The sequence below is a fragment of the Trichechus manatus genome, unplaced genomic scaffold (assembly GCF_000243295.1).
Source record: "Trichechus manatus latirostris isolate Lorelei unplaced genomic scaffold, TriManLat1.0 scaffold00005, whole genome shotgun sequence".
Taxonomy (NCBI): Eukaryota; Metazoa; Chordata; class Mammalia; order Sirenia; family Trichechidae; genus Trichechus; species Trichechus manatus.
In genome coordinates this window covers 1,716,084-1,736,732 of record NW_004443941.1, presented here as the reverse complement: position 1 = coordinate 1,736,732, position 20,649 = coordinate 1,716,084, and the positions used below count along the sequence as shown (strand labels likewise).

General features: G+C 44.8%; 1 protein-coding gene across 5 annotated transcripts in view; it reads right to left on the bottom strand.

Annotated features, from left to right (window-relative positions):
* BCL11A (BCL11 transcription factor A) overlaps positions 1-20,649 on the bottom strand; it is a 109,486-nt gene that overhangs the window by 86,796 nt on the left and 2,041 nt on the right. For all 5 annotated transcript variants that reach the window (XM_004369445.2, XM_004369444.2, XM_004369442.2 and 2 more), the window contains exon 2: positions 15,163-15,492. In XM_004369445.2, the coding sequence (XP_004369502.1) occupies positions 15,163-15,492 (330 nt within the window). The remainder of the gene's footprint in view (positions 1-15,162; positions 15,493-20,649) is intronic.

Below are 20,649 nucleotides of genomic sequence, written 5' to 3'. Positions count from 1 at the left end.
ACACGTGTACACTCTGCACACACAGGCCCGCTGGCCACGCCACGCCACACACGTGGACACTCTGCGCACACAGGCCCGCTGGCCACACCACACCCCGCCACACACGTGGACACTCTGCACACATACTCACACACGCTTGTCCCTGAGCACACCAAACCTTCCCGTCTCAGGCCTGAGGGTTACTGGCGTTATCACAACTCTTTTTTTTCCCAATAGCCAGCCAGGAAAGATGATAGAACTCATGTGTGTGTAGCCAAAAGACTGGTCTCAACTGGTTCAGAGGGAAAAAATTGAGCTGTGTGTCTTTTTTTTGTTCTTGCCTTTAGCCAAAAGACCTGGGAGCATTTGATGTACAGTCAGCAGGTATTTAAAAAAAGAAAAGAAAGAAAATGAAAAAAAAAAAAACAGTGAAAAGGCTTGGCTGCACTGGGGCCCTGACAGCTCGCATCTAAAGCCTGGCCCTCAGCCAAGTTCATCTGTTAATGGGCAGCCCCAACCGGGCCGGCACCTCCCCCACCGCCCCGTCCCCTCCCTGAGTCTTCTCTGTTCTCCTACCTCTTTCGAGCTCCTAAAAACTAGACATCGATTATGTCTGCGCTTTTCCCTTTCTATTCAAGATAAACAAAGTGTTTCAAGTTCAGGGCACAGCCTGGGACCCTTGACAAAACAATCCATCATTCTGTCTGCTAAACCAGTCTGGTTACACGGCGGCCGTGAGGGCGACGCTCCCAATGTACAATTTTCTCTTTGTGTGCCTTCCTCTTGCCACTAACCTCTTTTCTTTACCACCTTCTCCGGAGCAGAGGGACTTGACCACTCTGCTTAAGCCCCTCCTGGCAACCCCAGAAATTAAAGAAAAGACGCGAGCTTGCTGCTGTCCCTCCTGGCCAGGGTACCCCTTTCTCCCCGTGCCCCCACTGGCCCACACACTCATACACAGATCCCGTGAGACCCACACTGGCCCTTCCACCCTCTCCCACGGACCCTCACCCAGAGTAGAAATTAATCTCAGGGACTGTCCCCTCCTTTGCTCCCTGTAAGAATATTTTAAGAGTTTTGTTTTTTTTTTTAAATCATAATCCATTAATTTACCCTGACTTGCAATTAAATGCAAGCGCGCTTTTTTACAACCAGTACAGAATGTATTAATTATAACTACCAATGGTCAAATAAGAGCACAGTCCCTCCTTAAAAAAATTAATAAAATACATAATAAATAATATTAATGAAACGAAAATAGAGTCATAAGCCATTGCCTTGGCCCAGCTTCTTATTATTTCACGCAAGGTGGCATCCAGCCAGAGAAACTTTCTACACACATTTGGCAAAGCTCAGAGCAACCACCACCATCAGCTCTGAAGAGTGTTTGTGGGGGCAGGAGTGGCACTGATCTGCTGTTGGGGGGTCCTGTGTGGATACCGCCATTCAAAGCTGGCGGCCACCGTGTACAAGTCACACACGCATTACACAGCGTGCCCATGTGATGGGGAAAACAGCTACCCACAGGCTGCTTCGCCTTCCTGAGACAGCCCAGGCTGTTATTTCAGCACCATCCAGCCCCTCCAAGGACAAATGAAATCCCCTAGACCCAGCGGGAAATGGGCCCAGCTACATGAAGGCCCAGGATTCAGACACCGTCAGCATCTCTGTCATCCAATGACACCTTGCTCCAGGCCAGCACTGTAGGCTGCCTTTGTTCCTGCCTTGGCCGCCAGTCCCCTTCTAACCTGGCCCCACATCACTCAGCCCTTCCCTTCACCCCCAGCCTGCCCCGCCCCCTCCTCCCCCTCCCCCCAAACCTAACACACCCACGGCACAATCGAATCTAATTAAGATCAGGAAGAAATTTGCATTTTCTTTTCACTGTACCCCCAGTAATCACAGAAGTTCTTCAAATTTTGAGAATTTTGTTCCTCTGCTAATTATTTCCCTCATTTTGCATTTCAAGGCACAAAGACACTCTATCTCACTGCTGGTCTATTAATAGTTGGAAGTTTTGAGCATCAGAAGGTGTTTTTTTTTTTTTCCTCCTTTTAAAACTATTCTGTCATTTCCAGTTTTGCAAAAAAAAAAAAAAAAAAAAAAAGGGTTTTTTGGTTGATGGTGGTATTAATGTTTCTTCAAAAAGACGGCTTTGCTGGGCCATTCTGTGTATCATGATCTGGTCTCCCCCTTACAATGCTCTCTGCCTGGTTTACTGATTTACAGAACCTTGGTATGTGAATGGCCAAAAAAAAAAAAGAAAGGGAAAGAAAATTCCTTGGCATAAGTATATGTTTGCTGATCAAATTTCAGATCATGTGTTGCTCATTATTATGACTTTACTTGAGAAACGCTTTGCCACAGTGAGATGGATTTGCTTTCTGTGCTTTCCACCCCTCCCACCCCCTTTAGGTACTTTGAAAAACAGTATCATTTTTTTAAAGTACATTTAAAGCATGAACCGGTTTGGATTAAAACAAGGTTTCAGTGTCCTTAAGTTCTCTCAAAATACATTTTCAGAGGACTGATGTAATACCACACATGGTCTTCAGGGAGCCAACGAGGTTGTCCCACCAACAAAATTTAATGGTGATTTAAGAAATTCTAATACTTTCCATTTACTTCCTGGAGAATTATTTGTGTACTTGACATTTATACAGTTTCTCCATTATACAACAATCGACTCTGGGTACACTAGATTACGCCAATCTATTAAAAGGAAATTTGTACTCCATATAAGCTGAAGTCTCCACTCGGTTGACTTACCATTATGTTTCAATGCAAAGTGTTATTACAGCTGAGTATAAAGCACAGGTACTCCATGCTCACGTTTTTTAACTCTAATACTGTAATCTTTCTCGCTGCTTCTGGGGCTGTGTCAGTGTTTACATTCCTGTAAATTAAATAAACCGACATGGCAGAACTCCTGGACAGACTGAATAATAAGGCTTGTGATGACTGAACTGTTTACTTTTTACCTTGTTAGGATCCCCTTCTTGTAAAGTTTGGAGGGGAGACAGAGAGAGAAAAGAAAGGAAGGAGGGTGATAGGAGCTAGAGATTTACACACTGGCTTCCATATGCCACAAAGACCTTCTCCACAGCCTACGTGATTGCAGCAGGGCGCACAAGTTAGTTTTGTCTTGTTTTGTTTTTAACACCAGGTCATTCAAATACCCCTCCCCACTGCCCCCAACAGAAAGTTGGAACTTTTTTTTTTTTTTTGCCCGTTTTCAAATAGCAAATTATCCATTAGATTTCATCATATCTTAGTAAAGCAATTACATCAAGAAAATGATAGTGCGCGTGGAATCAATTATGCATGCAGTTGGCCGGAGACCAAAGGCTGTGAAGTCGGAGAGGGCAGAATCACTCGACACACAAATAAAAAGCCCCTGGATCTCACAGATGGACCCCATCAGTTCATCTTACTGCCTAAAAAGTTCATGCACTTAATAATTTATTTGTGTTCTGGATACTGTTTCCCAGCTGAATATTAACAACTTTGAACTGAAGCATGCTTTTAGCATGGTATGGATGGAAGTCACGGCAGAACTGGGCTAGGGTCCCTTGGAGGTTAAAATTGTAGTTATGTTTCTTACTCACTGTTCATTTTCCGTCACAACTTATTTTCTTTCATTAAGCATTCCTTTTAATCAGAATATCAGTCTCAGCTTATATGGAGAATATCAGTTCTGATTCAGCTTGTTAACCAGCGATAAACTCATAAACCAGAGACGCACATCAATAATACAGGAGAGGCAATTCAACAGCACAGGTGAACACCAGAATCACAGGCTCTCAGGACTGGGAGATGGTGAGTTAGCAGCTTGTTTTTGTAACCAGGGCACTTGGGGACCTTGAAGGAGGGACCGGGGAGTCCAGAGGCCACGATTTACTTTAGTGACTAGGTGAGGAGAGAGGAGCTTGGCACAGAAGCTGAACAAGCCCACAGGAAAACTTATTGCTCAAAAACATACAAGAGTCGTCCAAACCCATGCCTACAACGTTTAGGAGCTAGCCATATTTTTTTTCAAAAAAAAAAAAGCTCAAGGCATTGTTAGAAAGGTTTGTAGCTCTGCAGCCTTCTGTCTTCCAAGGGAGGGGCCTGATGTCTTAATACACTGGAATATTCCGGGGTTTCTGCCATCAAATTGCTAACAATGAAACTGCCCAACCTCACGTGGGGTAACAGGGACAGGCAACACAGATTTCTGTCCGTACGCGGGTGCGCCTCCGTCATACACTGACACGGTACAGTCTTCTCCCCAAATGAGAACACTTTCCAGCCAACACTTCCACAAACTGTACTTAACGTTACAAGAAAAATGGATAAAACATATGTAATTACTCCAGGTTAGACTTCTAATTCCTCAATTCACTAAAGGAAACTTGGCAAGAAGATGCATCATTTTGCTCCTTTCTACTGGGGCATCCGAGGAGGAGAGAGAGAGCCACTGAGGCAGCTAATACACAAAACATGATCAAAAGTGATTAACAACAGCTTCATATGCAAATTGCATTAATGAAGGAGTGCAAAGTCATCATGTAAATTAAATGTGTCAAATCTCTTGGTGAACTTTCAATCTTGAGAAGAAAAAACACTGCTTTAATTTTTTTACATCATCAATTTTGCAAGATTGAAAATCTAAGAATCTTGGTGCTATAAACAATTTTCACCTTTTTTTTCTCCTTCAGCAGGCTGACAGGCCAGCCTGATGTGCACCGAATGTACATGTTAATAGGCCAATCAAAAATGCAAAACAATTCGCAATTACTGGAAGGACCTAATGGTCATTAGAATTTACAACTAGGTAATGAACTGAAGTCTGCCCACACCATGCATATTCATAAAGCAATTTAGCCTTTGAAGATTAAAGAAGTGCTTAAAATTCAAATGAGCTTTAGCAAATTATCAGTAAGATTCATCCAAAAAGCAAAGGGTTTTTCTTCCTATGATTTCCTCATTTTTTTAATGCAAAATTGTTATATCTTCCAGACTGAGCTTAAACTAAACATAGAGCTTCCAGTCAAGCCGAGGGGCTAGGAGACAAACAGAGGCTGCGAACATCGTCACGGACTTTGTTCATAAAACTAAGCCCTTAAGAGCCAAACCTATCTCTAAACATGGTAATTTATCAAAAACAGCCCAGAGTTCCTCACAGGCAAGACTGTGCCGTCCTCCAACAGAACAGATTAACGCGGTTCCCACCATCTTCCCAAAAAGCCTTCTTCCCCTCAAGTCCCGACTCCCGTAAACACCCACTAGGGTCTAAAAACAGCACTTCCATCGGCATGGAGTGTCATTAATGTTAGAAGTTCCCGCTTCCAAAAGCAAAAGAGCAAGAGAAGAGAGGAATCTGAGGTAGAAGAGAGAGATCTGGTTTGCTTCTGAGGATGAAAAATGCTGGCATTTGGGATTTATCTTCCTGTGGGGTTCCCCCATTCTGTACTGGCAGCATTTAGCCCAAGAGCGACGGGTCAGGCGGACATCAGTGGGCACTCAGAAAGTCGTGATGCCCCCACCCCCACCCCATTCCACCCCACCCCAGATTAGAGTATCGTGGGAATTTGGATCTTCCTGCTTCCCAGTTTCTGAAGAAGAATCCTTTTCTTGAATCCTCACACCTTACTAACCTCATGACATTTTTTAAAATTTAGTGCTAGAATTCTCATTCAGCCCCTCCTCTCCCTCCTACCCCAAAAACCCAGTTCAGGTAAAAACACCCAAGTGCGTGCAAACCCGACCCCAGCCAGCGTACAAGTGGGGCTGGGAACAGCAGCTCAGTGAGGACCCGAGTCAAGCTTCCTGCCCAGCTGCTGGGGGCTTTCAGCTTTCGTGATCGTGTTTCAATTCCCACTGAAAATATTCCAATAACTTCCCCGGGCCACCCACCCCCGCCTACCCACCCCCAGTCTCCGGCATCTTCCCAGAACTGATTGTACCTAAACTGTGGCTGCATCAAGGGAACAGGAAAGAGGAGGAGCGAGAAGGAAGAAAACCTCAGGTACTATCCCTGTTGCCTGGAGTCTCTTTTCCCTGGGCCTTGCTCAGAAGTGGACCGTTTTAACATTTATTAGAGACCAGGAAGCAGAGCTGCATGGACCCACACCCACAGCCATCTGTATGAGCCACAGGTCCCCAGTCCTGACCAATTCCGCTTGACACTAATGTTACTCTACGTGAGCAGAGTTCAAGGAGGGTTGATATGGGATGTGACAGGGTAAATCGGAATTAAATTAAAAACAAAAGTTTAGAGACCGATGCTGCACTGCAGAGCAAATGGGACTTGAAGGCCAAATTTTCCCTAACTGCCTTCCAGTCATTTTCCCTCTCAGAGCGTTTGCCGGCCACCCGCCTGCTGGCCACACGGCACTCATGTCAGAAAGCAGAGTGGAATGCATACAGGAAGGCTGGAGATATTCTTATTTAAGTACAATACCTATACGTTTAATACATAGCAATTAACTCCTGGTCAGGAGTCTACAGGCAACAGACTACCCCAGGCAGATAGGGAAGGAGGGGGCCCCAAAGCTGGGACAGGCACAAAAGACAGGTCCAACAACAATGACGGCTGTCAGCAGCTGAATTATTTTTATACAGGAATTTTTATCTCTATTGTACAAACAAGTACGTGTCTGTGCTGACTTGTTAAGCAATCCACTTGTATGTAGAATAAGGTTTTTTTTCCTTTCTTGCTACCAGTCACACAGCTCCAAGATCAGAAGAAATACATAGTCTTTGAAGCTGCTCAAATGTTTGAGTTAAAAGGACAGCCGTTGTTTTCAAAGATCTCAGAGTATCTTTACCAGAATTAAATTTTTCCTTATTGATTTTTCCCCTTAACATAACAAAAACATAACATGAGAAGGTTACGATTTCTTACGAAAATTTTTTTCAGCCTTTAAGTCATTCTTCAGTAGCCAGTGTTCACTTTTAAATATTAAGGAATAATTTTTTTTTTTTAATCATAGAGTAGGGTGGAAAAGGAGAGAGAAATTGGTGAAATTTAAAATTTAACTTTGTTAATGCATTGTTTTAACTGTGAACTAAAAGAATTAGTCGGGGGGCCTTTAAAATCAGCAGTAAGTGGCTCATTGTGGGCCGCCCCCTAAGTGTAACTAAATCGTGGTATCCCCCGAGTTGGTAAAGGAAGATGCTTCAGGTTTTTGTTTGGAGTTTTTTTTTGGGGGGGGGTGGCGGTGGGAGGGCAAAGAAGCTCTATATTTAAACTGTACAAGACCAGACATGGCAGATAGCATTTTGTGCTCCAACTAAGGTAAGACTCCAAGCTACACCTTATTTCCCTAAAAATTAACAGATGTGATTTTTTTTTGTTTGCAGCTTTTTTCGTGCATCATTACATATCAAGAAAATGAACAACTGATGAATGTAAATGTAAATTCCTTGGTGCTTAGCAGGAGGCTTCCTTGTGCTTTCTACAAAGTTCAGACAGAAAACAGAAAGGAGAGTGAGGGACACAACAGCACCTGTGTTCTTTCGGGAAAAAAAAAAAAAAACACCTTTGCAGGTTTCACAATAATTTCATTCTTTATTTTTAACAGGAGTTTTTAATCAGCGGGCTTGTCTCTATCTAAAACTAAGATCAAATTGTGGGTGTAATTGTCCAGGGCCAATGCTAACAACAGTGAGGCTATAAACAAAAACTCATTGTGGGAGACCCAAGGTCCCCAGGTATCCCCTTCATCAACATACCTGCTCCTGGCTCCCACTGGGAATCCCTGGCAGAGAGCAACTCAGTCCTGAAGAACACGCTGCCAACCCTACCTGGAAAAGGGTGTGCGACACACCTTCTTGTCACTTTTACAGGGTGTTTAAACCAGATCGTCTCACCTTTGGGGGATATAATTCATTGCTTAGCGCTCTGAGAACCTGGCGTGCTATCTACCTGGAGATCAGGAAGTAAAAAGGAGCAGAGGGAGCGAGCTGAGGCCCAGTCTACTCAGGCGCACACATCAGTTGGGCCTGGCGGGCACCTTGCCTCAGAGCAACCTGCCCAGGTAAACCTTCCAGCTGCATTGCATCAGATCCGCTCAGATCCGTCTCCAGAGGGAAGCGAGAGATGAAACACTCTGGGTCTCTGTCTGCAAACTTCTAATTCACCAGTTCTTGGCAGATTACCTCTCCCAGCGCTTTGTTTCAGGAAACGTGTGTATTTTTCTTTGTATGTTTTGTGGATTTACCACAACTGGTTCTGACAGCTGATGATTCTGGTAAATGAACACACTCTAAAAATCCTCTTTAAAACCTCAAGCAACAGTGGACTCAAAAATACAATGACAAAATATTTTAATGGAGTTCCAGTTGGGAAGGTTGGTAAGAAAGTACAAATGAAGGTACAGATGTCCTTTAAGTCAGCACTGGATTTAAACTGTCAGTGTGTGTGTGTGTGTGCGCGCGCGCTTCTGTGTGAGATGAGGGAGGGGGGTGTTGCAAATCACCAAAACATATTTACAATGTACTCCCTTTGTTCAAATCACATACTTGTAATAGGAAAAGCTGAAACTGTGGCTATTTAAATTTTTAAATATTCAAGCGCCTGTAATTAACCATATGAAACAAATTATGTCACACTATCTCCATACCAGCACGAGCAAAAAAGATTCTGGTTGTGGTGAATTGGGAGGTGGCAGAGTTGGGGGGACAGCCCTTCAGAGGAGGGCAGGATGATGTTTTCACTCTGCTCCAGATCAAAGGCGAACAAGAATGGAAACTGTGGCATATCGTGCATTTTTACATGGCTGCCTTTCACACTGGGCTGTCTAAGTTTTATACAATTCCCCAGACTAGCTGCATGTGAAGCTTGCTGTGTACAGCTTTATTAGGGTGTGGTGGTGGAAGACACATCAATATTCCTGCTCAGCATCTGACAGGGCATTTACATGCGCCCATCTGAGAGCTTCTCGAAGGTGCAGTCACCACGCACAGATTGTAAAGGCAAATGAAGCTCACCTAGTCCCTGCTGGGATCAGAAGTGACCTCGCCACCCCCCATGCCTCAAACCCTTCCCTTGCCAACCTAACTGAATGCCACCACAGAATGACGAATGAGCTCGGAAACAGACCCCAAGTTACTAACCCTGCTAAGAACAGCAAAAGCCTTTGCTGAGACATTTTAAAAATGCATGGGGAGTGCAGCTGGCCAGTTCAAAGCAGAAACAAATTCCAGTGAACCCAATATGGAATACGTTACGTTCGAAACCTGATTAGAAATACAGCCTGATGTTTACTGGCTCCAAAGTGAGTTTGGCATCAAGCATACTGGCTTTAATAATGCTGGCATTTTTTATTATGATGATTATGATTATTTTAAATCTGCCTTTGGTCTCTGGGAGCACATGTGGAGAGCTAAAGAATTCTTATTCGTCAGGTTACATTTCCTGGAAATTAAGTTTGTGACAGAGAATGACTCCAGTAGCAATAATATGGTTTGTGCTCAAATTAATTAGGTCATTGTTGTAAAAACTACACGGCAAATTACAAAAGTAAATTTACTGATATTGGCCGGTACTCTGCGCCTGCAAGCGGACGGGAAGAGCAGTTTAAGGCTGTTTATCCACCTGGACAGCAGAAGAGAGCGGGGGAGGGAGGAACCCAGCGGTCAATTTTCTATTTCCATTACAATAAAAACACTGTCATTATCCATTAAATTATACAGTCTGAACATATTTTATGAACTTTATTCATGTCCCCCAAATTGACACATAAAATAAAAAAATAAAAAAAAAACCCTGCTCGGTTTGAAATACTGTGAAAAGTGGGCACCAAGTTAAAATCTTTCTTTTTTTTTTTTAATCCTGGTACTAACAACACTACTGACATAGTCATGACCCAAATGAAATCTGAACAAGCAGAAAGGTACTAAAGATCCTCGGTGATTAAATCTCATGCTAAAAAAGTGGCAAGGTGCCAGGCTGGGTCCAGCCTGATGCTAAGTGCTTTTTATTGCACAAAGCTGGTCCTACTGTATGTAAAAACAGACTTGGGCTTGGGGTAAATTTTGTCAAATGCTTTCTTTGTGTAATAGACGGTGTGAACAGACCAGCCAAAGTAGATTAAATTAACATCGAGTGACGCAATCTCGGTGCATCTTCCTAGCTGTGTTCACTGTTTCAGTTGAATTTAATATTTTCCCCCAAAGGAAAGCCAAACTTTCTCCCTTTCCCACAGACTAGTGTGCAAGGCCTGCATTCACTTGTACTCCTTTACGAAGCCCTTCCATTAAGAAATCGTGAAAATCTGGAAAACACTTCCCTATGATTTGCACACGTGTTATGCACCCCAAATTTCACCCTCTCACATTAGGTAAACTACAGAGGGTGCAGCGTGAAATGATTTTCCAGGACTCCAAAATGTGGCACTGATATGCACCCAACCTGAGCCCAGGTTCCCCGTGCTGGCACTGCCCTGCGTCTCCACACCCAGTCCCATTTTCCAGCCCCGGGCACCTCCACAATTAAATGCCACCTTCAGTAGGAGGAAGGTGTGCAAAACATTTCAGATCCTTTAACGAGAACGGTACAACTTGCAAGACAGCAAGGGATGGGGCGATTTAAGAAATTACAGCACTGTTTTTTTTAAGCCTTCACAGAATAAACACAGAGAATGGGAGGGAGACTGTCCCCTTCTGCTCCTCTTCTTGAAGTGAATACATATTTGTGTTTCCAATAAAAGGCCATTTTTACATTAACTGTCTGTAACAGCAGGAGACAGAAAAACTAACACAGTCCTCACATCACACACAAGATGATCTTCATATCACGTGGACCTATTCTCAAAACTGTTATTTATAAAAGACGACTAGGAAAACGCACAATGCATCTTTTCTGTGTCACCAAAAGGATAATGTCTGAGGAACTTTGGGATCTTCCACATTTTAGGTTTTTGATTTTTTTTTTTTTTGGCTTCGAAGTAAATTTAGCAGCCATGCGGGCCAGTGTGTTTAATTAAGCTTTCAAAAGTCCTCTGACAATGCCAACAATTGTAAGACACTTCTGCAGCTCAATCATGCAATCACTGTGACAGTTCTATTTACAATGTGTCTTAGAAAGAGTTTCTCTGACATTGTACTTTGGCAAAACATCCGAGCTGCCAGTTCACAACCTTTCTCTGTCTTATATACAAATACAGAGTGTATATAGGACTCCCAGTCTCAGAAACAGGAGTCTTTGGGTAATGGCCTCACAAACACATATCTGGCTCCCTATGAAAATCCCAGATACTTAATAGAAAACAATATGCTCTCTTCTCTGGATTCTGAAGATGAATTAAAAACTTCACTAGTATGTTGTAGTCTCTGTTTTAACCGCCATGCTAAAAATTCACTTCAGAAGCCAGTCATTTTTTTATCCAGAATCAACACAAATAAAGAGAAATGAAAAATAAGTAGTCATAATAGGATACTACAATTTATAGTTTCATTCACAATCCCACCACACACAAACAGACGCTCCAGTTGAGTGTGAGAGAGAATTGGAACGGGGACAAAAAAAAAAAGGCAGGTTGCTTTTTCCTAAATTCTGAACAAGCCAAAGTTTGTTATACTGGGTTCACCTTGAAGTAACATGATCATTTATTTCCTTTTTGAATGAGTATTTTCCCTTCATTAGAGCATCGGTCTTTACATACTGTCATTGAGATAGGAGCTATGTTTTCTAGGCAAATAATTTTTAAATATCCGGATAGAAATGTCTACGTGCATGATTTTAACGGGAAAAAATGTTAGCAGTAGCAGCAGCCTAAACTACTTTTTTTTTTTTTTTTTTTTTGCCTTTACTACATTTTATTAGGATTTGTTATGTTTTCTCCTATTCTCTCAAAAAGCTAACTTTATGATAACCCAACCCCAACTTAAAGATTTCTATGTACAGTAAGCCAAAACCTCAAATCCGACGCTGTGGAATATATATATATATTTTTTTGCCTTTTCCATAAGTCAACAGCAGTTTCAATTCACTCCTCCTTGATGACTACTTCCCCCATCGTAAAATACGAGACCAGCAAACAAACAAAACCCTCCTGAAAACTCTGACTGCAGTCAAACGTTGCTGCTATCTGATGGTGAAGTTCTGACACTACATACTGACGAGCTGGACCACACACTACAGCCCGCTAATTTCCAGTTAAATTAGTATCACTTCAATAGTAATAACGGATCACGATCACACAACCTTTTGAATAAAGGGGAAAAACGAAGAAAAGTAGCCTGATCAGTGTATACATGTGTAGATTAACACGCACACATGGGCGAAGTGGTGGAGCGTACATACCTATCTACTCGCCAGGTAGAAAGCACCCTCCCTACAAGATGCTCACCTTTGAGAGGTCTATGTACAGTCACAATGCATAGCACCTTACCGCAGATTTAAAGAGCACTACCGTATTCTCCCATTTGAAAGCCCTGAATTCTGAGCTTCATGGAGCTTAGGAAGACTATCTGTCACTGTTACATTCCTGCTTCCTGCCTATAAAACGGCACGGATCACACAGTGAGCTCGAACCCAACTTATATCACCTTAGTAAAGCCTTTCCTGCACAGCCCACTTAAGTGTCAAACACATTCTCCTGGAGATTCATCAGTCTATCTCTTCCCTAACTCAGAGCATTGCTTCTCCTTTCTTCTCAGTGACACAACTCAAATATCTACTGAATGATTACAGTTACTGTTTCCTTCCTCATCAGGAAAAGACAAGCAGATTCGGAACTGTGGGGACGGGCCTTAGAGAATGGGCTGGGAGAACACAGCCGTCTTCCAGAACTTTGCTTCAGGGGCACCTGAAGGCCAGAGCATCATAATTCACGTGCAATGGTAGAATGTTAATTTCACCACAGGAAACTCTTAATTCATTACTGTGAATTACGACAAGTCGTGATTCTAGTCACTGACTGACACTTTGGGATGTGACCGTGCTATTTATGTCCAGCCAATTCCAGGGTGCGAACAGATGATTAAACGCAATAAAAGGAATCAAGACTTTGTAATTATTCGGGCACGAGAGCTTTACTTTGCCTGGGTCACAGCACTCGTGCGCTCAGTGAATACCTTAGCTATCTTAGCTTCTCTTCTCAATAAAATTTAGTATTAGGCCTATAAAACATATTTAAATTTTTCTTTCTTTTTACTTGCTTCTTTGGGCTCTGTTATTGTACTAGTTCTTTTAAAAAAAAAAAAAAAAGCATAACCTTTATGATGACGGTGAAGTTAAAGAAAATCTATTTTCTTTCCCTACACAGATTCCCAGCTGTAACTGGAAAAAGCCTTAAAATAGGGCCTTCCCCACCTTTTACAACGCTCTTCTCAGGACAGAGGCACAGAGGTTTTGAGCTGGTTATCTCAGACTGAATAAACCTATTTGAGACCTGAGTAAGAATTGTGGTTTTAATTCTTGCTTGACAGACACTGTGTTTTGTCTTTTAAACGAGCAGCTCGATATGTAAATACGATGTTACATCACACAACTGTTACTCCATATTTGGTGATTTAGCAAGCCTTTGGATCTGGGAAGACGACAAATCCCCTTCCGCTTGCTCTTACTTCATTAATCATGGCTTACTCTCCTGTTCGTTTTCCTTCTAGCCACAGGCAGCACATGGAAACGGTCATTGCCATATCCTACTAGAGGGTGCTGGGGAGGGGGAAGATCTTAACCTACATGTCACATAAGCGAAACGTGGCGGATTCCAGGAAAATACTTCCCGGGTAGCAGATTTCTCATTTCACTAAATGAAAAGTATCTGAGTGCTATTACAGGAAGCATTAAAAAGAAAGAAAGAAAGAAAATGCCACGTTTGATTTTAATGATCGACTTCCAGAGAGGGAGAGGGGAAATATGACATTTAATCCCCTCAGGGCCACTGACCTATTACAGCTCAACTTTGTGGTCAGTCTAGGTGGGAGAAACAAGCTCCCGTGTATCAGCTGATTACATGCACTACTGTCCCTACAAGGGAACAAGCCTTCTGCCTTGGCGGGGGTGGGGGGAGTCACTGATACCATGTTGTTTCTGTCACCACGGAATCTGCCTTCACTTCATCTGATGTGTTAAATCACGGTTATTTCATTAAAAACAATGTTTTCCGGGTCAGTCTATGGTGTCGCTGTTTATCCCTTGGAATAGGGAATTGAAGTCCCTCGGTTACCCTTTGATTCCTTTCCCCTGAGCTGCTGAGAAACCCACACACTTAAGCTAACTCCCTGCTAAAATGAAGCCCAGGAGAGAGAGCTCTTGAATGTGTGTATGTATTTGTCCAGGAGAATTTTTACATGGTGTTATAGCAGGAACAGTGGAAGTCTGGACTGGACATTTGTAAGGGTGACATGTGGTTGTGTAAACCACAAACAAAATCAAGATACATCTGTCAAAACCACATCAGAGACAAGAGAGAGCGCAGAGAAGCAGTTTATCATTTAGCTGAGGAGGCAGGCTGCAGGGAGCAGCCGTCCCTGTCAAACCAACCTTTTGAAATTTCCAACATGCCCTTAAACTTTCCAAGTAAGCATGTCTGTCTGCTTCAGCAACTGCCCTCTCTGCTCTGGCCTGGCCAGTCGAAAATGGCATCTTAAAGTCAAGGTCACGGTGTCATCCCACCGTGGGGCTGTGTTTAATTACAGCCCCATTCGGGCAGACAGCCAGGATGAATCCAAGGCTAGCCCCGAGGCTCAGTTAACTCTTTCCACCCCCTGGAAGCTGCCCTGCCAGCGCACCCCACTTTGGGGAAGCCCGGGGGACTAACTGTACCCCTAGGGAAGCTGACAGCCATTCTGAGTCAAACAGATCACTGGCCGAACTGTAGATGCCTGTGTGGCCACTTTGCCTCTGACATGCCACCAAGCCCGGGAACGGGCTAGATGTAGAAAGGGTGAGCCCTTCAAAATTAGAAAAGAGGCAAAAAGAAAAGAAATTCCGAATCAGCAGACCCAGAGAGAGGGTGTCAGGCGTGTGCACCTACTCCGCCCACATCTGACTCGATGAGGTGGAAAATATTTCTCTTTCTGTGTGCTCAACCTAAGCCACAGGAATGATGGTTTTCACATGACAGGGCTGTAGGGACAGTCGCATGGAGGGAGAAGGTACTCCACCACTCCTTACTGCTCGGCCACAGCCAGTCTGAAAATGAAAAGAAAGCATGCAAACAGCTTTTCTCCTGGCTTCTCATTTACCTGCTATGTGTTCCTGTTTGGGGCAGATCCCTCTGGATGACGTTGACAGACAATCGTCATCCTCTGGCGTGACCTGGATGCCGACCTCCACGGGATTGGATGCTTTTTTCATCTCGATTGGTGAAGGGGAAGGTGGCTTATCCACAGCTTTTTCTAAGCAGAGGCTGCCATTGCATTGTTTCCGTTTGTGCTCGATAAAAATAAGAATGTCCCCCAATGGGAAGTTCATCTGGCACTGCCCACAGGTGAGGAGGTCATGGTCCCCTTCTAGCGCTCCCAACGGGCCGTGGTCTGGTTCGTCATCTGTGAGAATGGCTTCAAGAGGTTCGGCTGTGGTTGGAGGAACAAAAGCACAATTATTAGAGTACTGAAGAGGAGAGAAAAGGGGAAAAATACTTTCTCAGCCCCACCCCCACCCACCACCTTATGTAAAGTGTGTCTCGGGTCCACCATACGGCACTCAGGAAACCAGGAAACGTAGGCACACAAAATTCACAAGGATGTGGAGATTCTCAACAAGAAAGCCAATTCATCAGTGAAGGCCAATCACCCTATACTTAAAAAAACTGACTTGCCTAACTCTGCAGAGGACACACACACACACTACCAATGGGTCTGGTTTGTAAGTTAAGAAAAAAATGTGATTATTAAATTAATAGTCAACACAGGGCATAAAGGAAGCTTAAACAAGAACCACCCAAGAAACTGGCAGTTGGAACTACAGTTGTTTTTTTTTTTTTTTCCTGTAGATTAAGTTGTCTATTGTGCCAAAGAAGAGACGAATCAACACACACGCACCCTTTGTGTGTGAACGTACGTACTCCTAAACATGCAGGAACGTGGCTCCCTAAATTAGAAAGCACTACACACCCCACGGAATATGTGCCACGTTTACACCACGGCAATGAGAAAACAACCGCGTTCACCTGTGAGACGGATCTAAATAATCATCCCAAGGCAGCAGAATTCACACTGCCAAAAACCCGCCTGACCTCACTCTCAGCAGCAGTGCCACCAAATCAAAGAAATACCAAATCCACTGGCAATTCCTCTCAGACACATTAGCTAAATGGGAGACTTTTGAGTACTTAAGAAAATAAGCCAATTAGTCATTTTTTCATTCCGAAGAAAGGAATGCCTAAAATATTCTAAACATGTTTGCACTTGGTGGCCCCCATCACATAAAAATCAGTATGGTCAAGCAAATGCCACATTTCAGAACAAGGCTGAGAAGTCCTTTCTTTAGGCTTGAAATACTTTGCCTAATGTTGTCAAAGTTGACTAATTTTCTGAATGAGCTCCAAAACGCTTCATTATGGGGCTATTTCTGCACACATAATCACCAGCCGATGGTAGAACAAGGTAGACATGTCTTTCTTTACTGTTTGCTTTTTTTTTTTTTTTTTAACTTTGTATCAAAATACTCCCGCATCTATTTGAACAGCTTCTATCATTTTTTTAACCTTCCAGAGAGGAAATGAGAGTTGGTAAGTCTCTGCCCCTGAAACCTTATGTTTACTCTATCCAAAACAACAAAAAATCACAAAATACAAAACACATCCAGGGTGCCGCAAGTTAATAACACTGAAGCCGAAAATGTCCAAGTCTTAAACAGTTAATCAGCCTGACCTTCTTTAGCAAGCTGCCAATTTCACATTTAATGAACTTAAAGCCACAGAGAATCAAAAAATAGATTTTAATTTGAGTGTAGAATATTGGAACAGATTTTGATAAAGTGCAAAAAATCCAGTGAACTCAGGTTACATTTATTTCGCCCCTACTCAGGCTGAATATTGAGGGGGAAGATCTGGAGTAACTCCCAGATGTGCTGGGTGAAATAATACTGAGAGAGCCCTGTGTAGCTGCACCTGCACGGAAGTAGGCCGTGTCATAATTTCTAGCCTCTGGTACTCCTCCTAATTTCACATAAGGTCACCACAGGGATATGAAGGTTAGATTCTGCCTAATAAAGACAGCAAGGTAAGCACTTAGGTTTCTTTGCCCAACACGCTGACCAAAAGACAAATAAAGAATTCACATGCATACTTTTCAAACAGAAGGTGACAAATGGATGTGCTTCTGCATTGTGCCTCTATGCCATTTTTTTCCTACATTTGCTTTCATTTTGACCAAGACTTGACTAGGGAAGTCATTCTGCAAGATCCCTGCTGTTGGAATTCACGATTTTTAAGTACATATTGACCAATGTGGGGTTTTGTTGTTTGCTGCTGTTCAGCAGGAACCACATGTCATGAGGTTTACAGATTAAAGACGACTCAGGAAAAATATTTTATTTCAGTGAAGTTCGGAGTACCTGGAGCCTTTGCAAAAAACATTTTTTTAAAAACCAGTGTTAAGATTTTTTTTTTTTTTTGGTAAATTCCCAAGGCCTGATATATTTCTGAAAATGGAAATATTATTTAGGAGCAAAAGGAAATATTCTCCCAGGTATCAAAATAGTTAAAGGTAATGCCGTACAAAACCAGACTTGGTTGAAGTCTTCTGAACGGAGCGACTGAACTGATTTACAATCAAAACCAGGAAATGAAGTGGTAATTCAGAGGTTGGTGATTACACCTCCACATTTCACCTAATTAATTTTATAGGAGGCAAAGTTCTCGAAAATAACAAGATGATCAAATGTACAGATATAAAACCTGTAACCTCAACGTTTTCAATGCTCTTAACGTAAATTATTGCTAATTGACAAGAATTATTTCCTAATGTTTGAAATACGTATAACATCAGGCTCTTTGCAAAACATTAGACTAGCGATGTTCGGAGAACCACCAAGACGTATTTTTGTTATTGCTGTTCTATTATTATTTAAAATCAGACCAAGCAGGGCACAAAGAAAACATGAAAATACAATTGTCTTGGTATAGCCTACTGATTTGCATTGACATCTTGGCTCAGTGCAATCAACATCTCCTTTCTGGGCATCTGATAATTTCTCTGTATTTTAATGCAAATTCCTCCTTCCCTAAAAACATTCCTAACCTCAGCCATTTTACCCCTCCCTCCATTCCATCCTCCTTCGCCACGGTATCTGAGCTCGGCCTGAGCTCCGGCTACAAAGCAGGGAGTCCTGGATTGAAGTGGAAGGGAGTGGGCAAATACTCATAATAATTAGACGCGAATTCTTCTTACAAGAGGAGGAAGAAATAGGGGAGGAAAAAAAAAAAATGCTTCTGCGTTCAAACAGCAAGACAGCCTGAAACGTCTCGATGCCCCAGCGCCAGACTGAGAGCTCCTTCCTCTTTCTGCAGTTGAAAAGAAATTTAAAAAAAAAAAAAAAAAAAAAAAAGCCTTAAGAAATGCAAGAAAGGAGCGAGGGAAACGAGGTCTGCGGGGGGAGGGGAAGGGGGAAAGGCAGATCTGTCTTCAAGTTTGCCTTCCAAGTCCTTCCCTTCGGTTGTCTTAACAGTGTAAGGGCGCAAACCGAGCAGAGGAAGAACGCACACCGAGGCTGAAACGCTGAGGTTGTAAGAGAGGAAAAGCAAAGAAACAAAAGCGAAGACAGGAGCGACAGGCCCGGGGCAGGGGGCCCGGCGAGGTGGGCTGCGCAGAACGTGAAGTTGGGCGCCGGGGCGCAGGCACAAAGCGAGCAGCTTGCTGGCCGCAGGCTCCGGCCGCGCTCTCCGCGAACACGTGCAGCGGGGCCGCGGGGCCGCGGGCCGGGAGGCGGCGGGCAGCCAAGGGCCCGACTGCCGCCTCCACCCCGTCCGGCCGGTCCGCGGGCGACGGGTCCCCGGGCCAACGGTTAGTGAAAAGGGAAGTGAGGTTTGGAAAACTCGGCTTGTTAGCCTGGTGCAGCCTCGGCGTTACGCACACAACTCACAAGCGGATCCCGAAATTCGTTCTGTGTCCACACGCTCACAGTTTTTACTTTGGGGGATCTCTGCAAAAGCGCCCCCCTCCGCGATTCCGGGCGCGGGTGTGCGCGCGGCGGCGGTTATTCATTATTAATGACGCCGCTTGCCCGCATCATTATGATGATAACTATTACTATTGTTGTGATTTGCGGCTCCGAGGCGAAAACTGCGGGAGGCGTGGGGGAGGGGAGGGGAGGGGGCCCGGGCTGCGGGGCCGCCTGGGCGAACCTGCCACGGCTGCCGGGGTCCGCACTTTGCGCAGGGTGAGGGGATGGAAGAAGTGAACCTGGAGACCAGGTGCAAACTTGCCACATCCCCCTCTTCGGCTTTGCCCCTTAGCCCCGGGCGCGCACATCCGCCTTTCCTCCCTTCCAAAAACGCCCTCCCGGAAAGAAAGCGAAATCCGCACCCCGCTTCGCGCCCAGCGCGCGCTGGTCTCCTTGGCTTGCGCAGGGGGGTGTCGGCCGCGCGCTCGGGCGATTCTCTGGGGCCCCGGCCAGAAGCGTTTTTAAAGTCAAAAGGAAGAACAAAGACATAAGGGGTGATGGGGGAGAAAGGGAATTCTGCCTAACCGTCCGTGCCCCCCACCCCCACCCTCGCAAAACGCGTCCCTCTCCAGCCCAGAGAAACGCAGAGGAGGGGGTGGGGGAGGCTCTGGTACAGGTTCAAGTTCGCTGAGCTTTCTTGATCTCGTTCTGCCTCCTAGCGACTGAATGGCTCATTCAGCCAAAGAAGAGAAGGACTTGGGGCGGGGGGGTGGGGAGTCCTGAGGACTGGGAAGGCCCTCGCCCCCCTCTCCGCACCTAGAAAACGAGGAAAGGAGCGACCCCTGCCCCCTGCCACAGGCCCCTTAACCCAGTGCCTGCACCAGGATTGGGGGGAGAGGAGGGCTAAGCCTCCCAGCCTGGAGTGTCCGGGATGAACCCCAGGGACTGCGGCGCAACCCGGACTGTACGCCCCAGTCAGTGCTTGGAGCCTCAATGCAGCCTTCCAAAGAAGGGCCCGGCTTTCCCAAGTCCTGCGCACTCTGCCCTTCCTTCCCGCCCGTACCTGGCCGGGCTGTAACTTCACACCGCCGCGCGCCGCGTCTGCTCCGCATCCGGCGCAGCCGGGGGAGTAGGGGGCGGGGGAGAGAGGCGAGGGAGGGATGCGCGGGGGTGGGGAGAGGGAGGGCCCCGCAACGTGCCTGGGCTGGGGAGGGGAGTGGGGAGAGCGGGGGAGCTTCCGAAGTGGATGACAAGTTTCAGGGCCCAGTAAAAAAACAATTCCCTGTGCGCGCCCCCAACCCATTAAAAAATACAGCAGCGGCTATAAGTGGACCTTTAAACATTGTATCAAAAATTAAAATAAGAATCAGAAGTGGGTGGGGGACGGGCCCTCTGGCGCCTTTCTTTCCCTTCCTGCCAAACTTTCTAAGTACCCACCGACCTCATCTACAGGCGCACTCAGTTAGCCGCCACCCTCCCCCCCCCCGTAGAGACTCACAAGGACCCCAGACAGAGTCAGGCCGGAAGGGGGCAAGAACCCAAAGGTGAGGGACGCGAGGTCCGGGAATAGAGCCCCCCAAAGGCACACTCGAACATACTTCTCCTTAACCCGCCCCCACCCCACC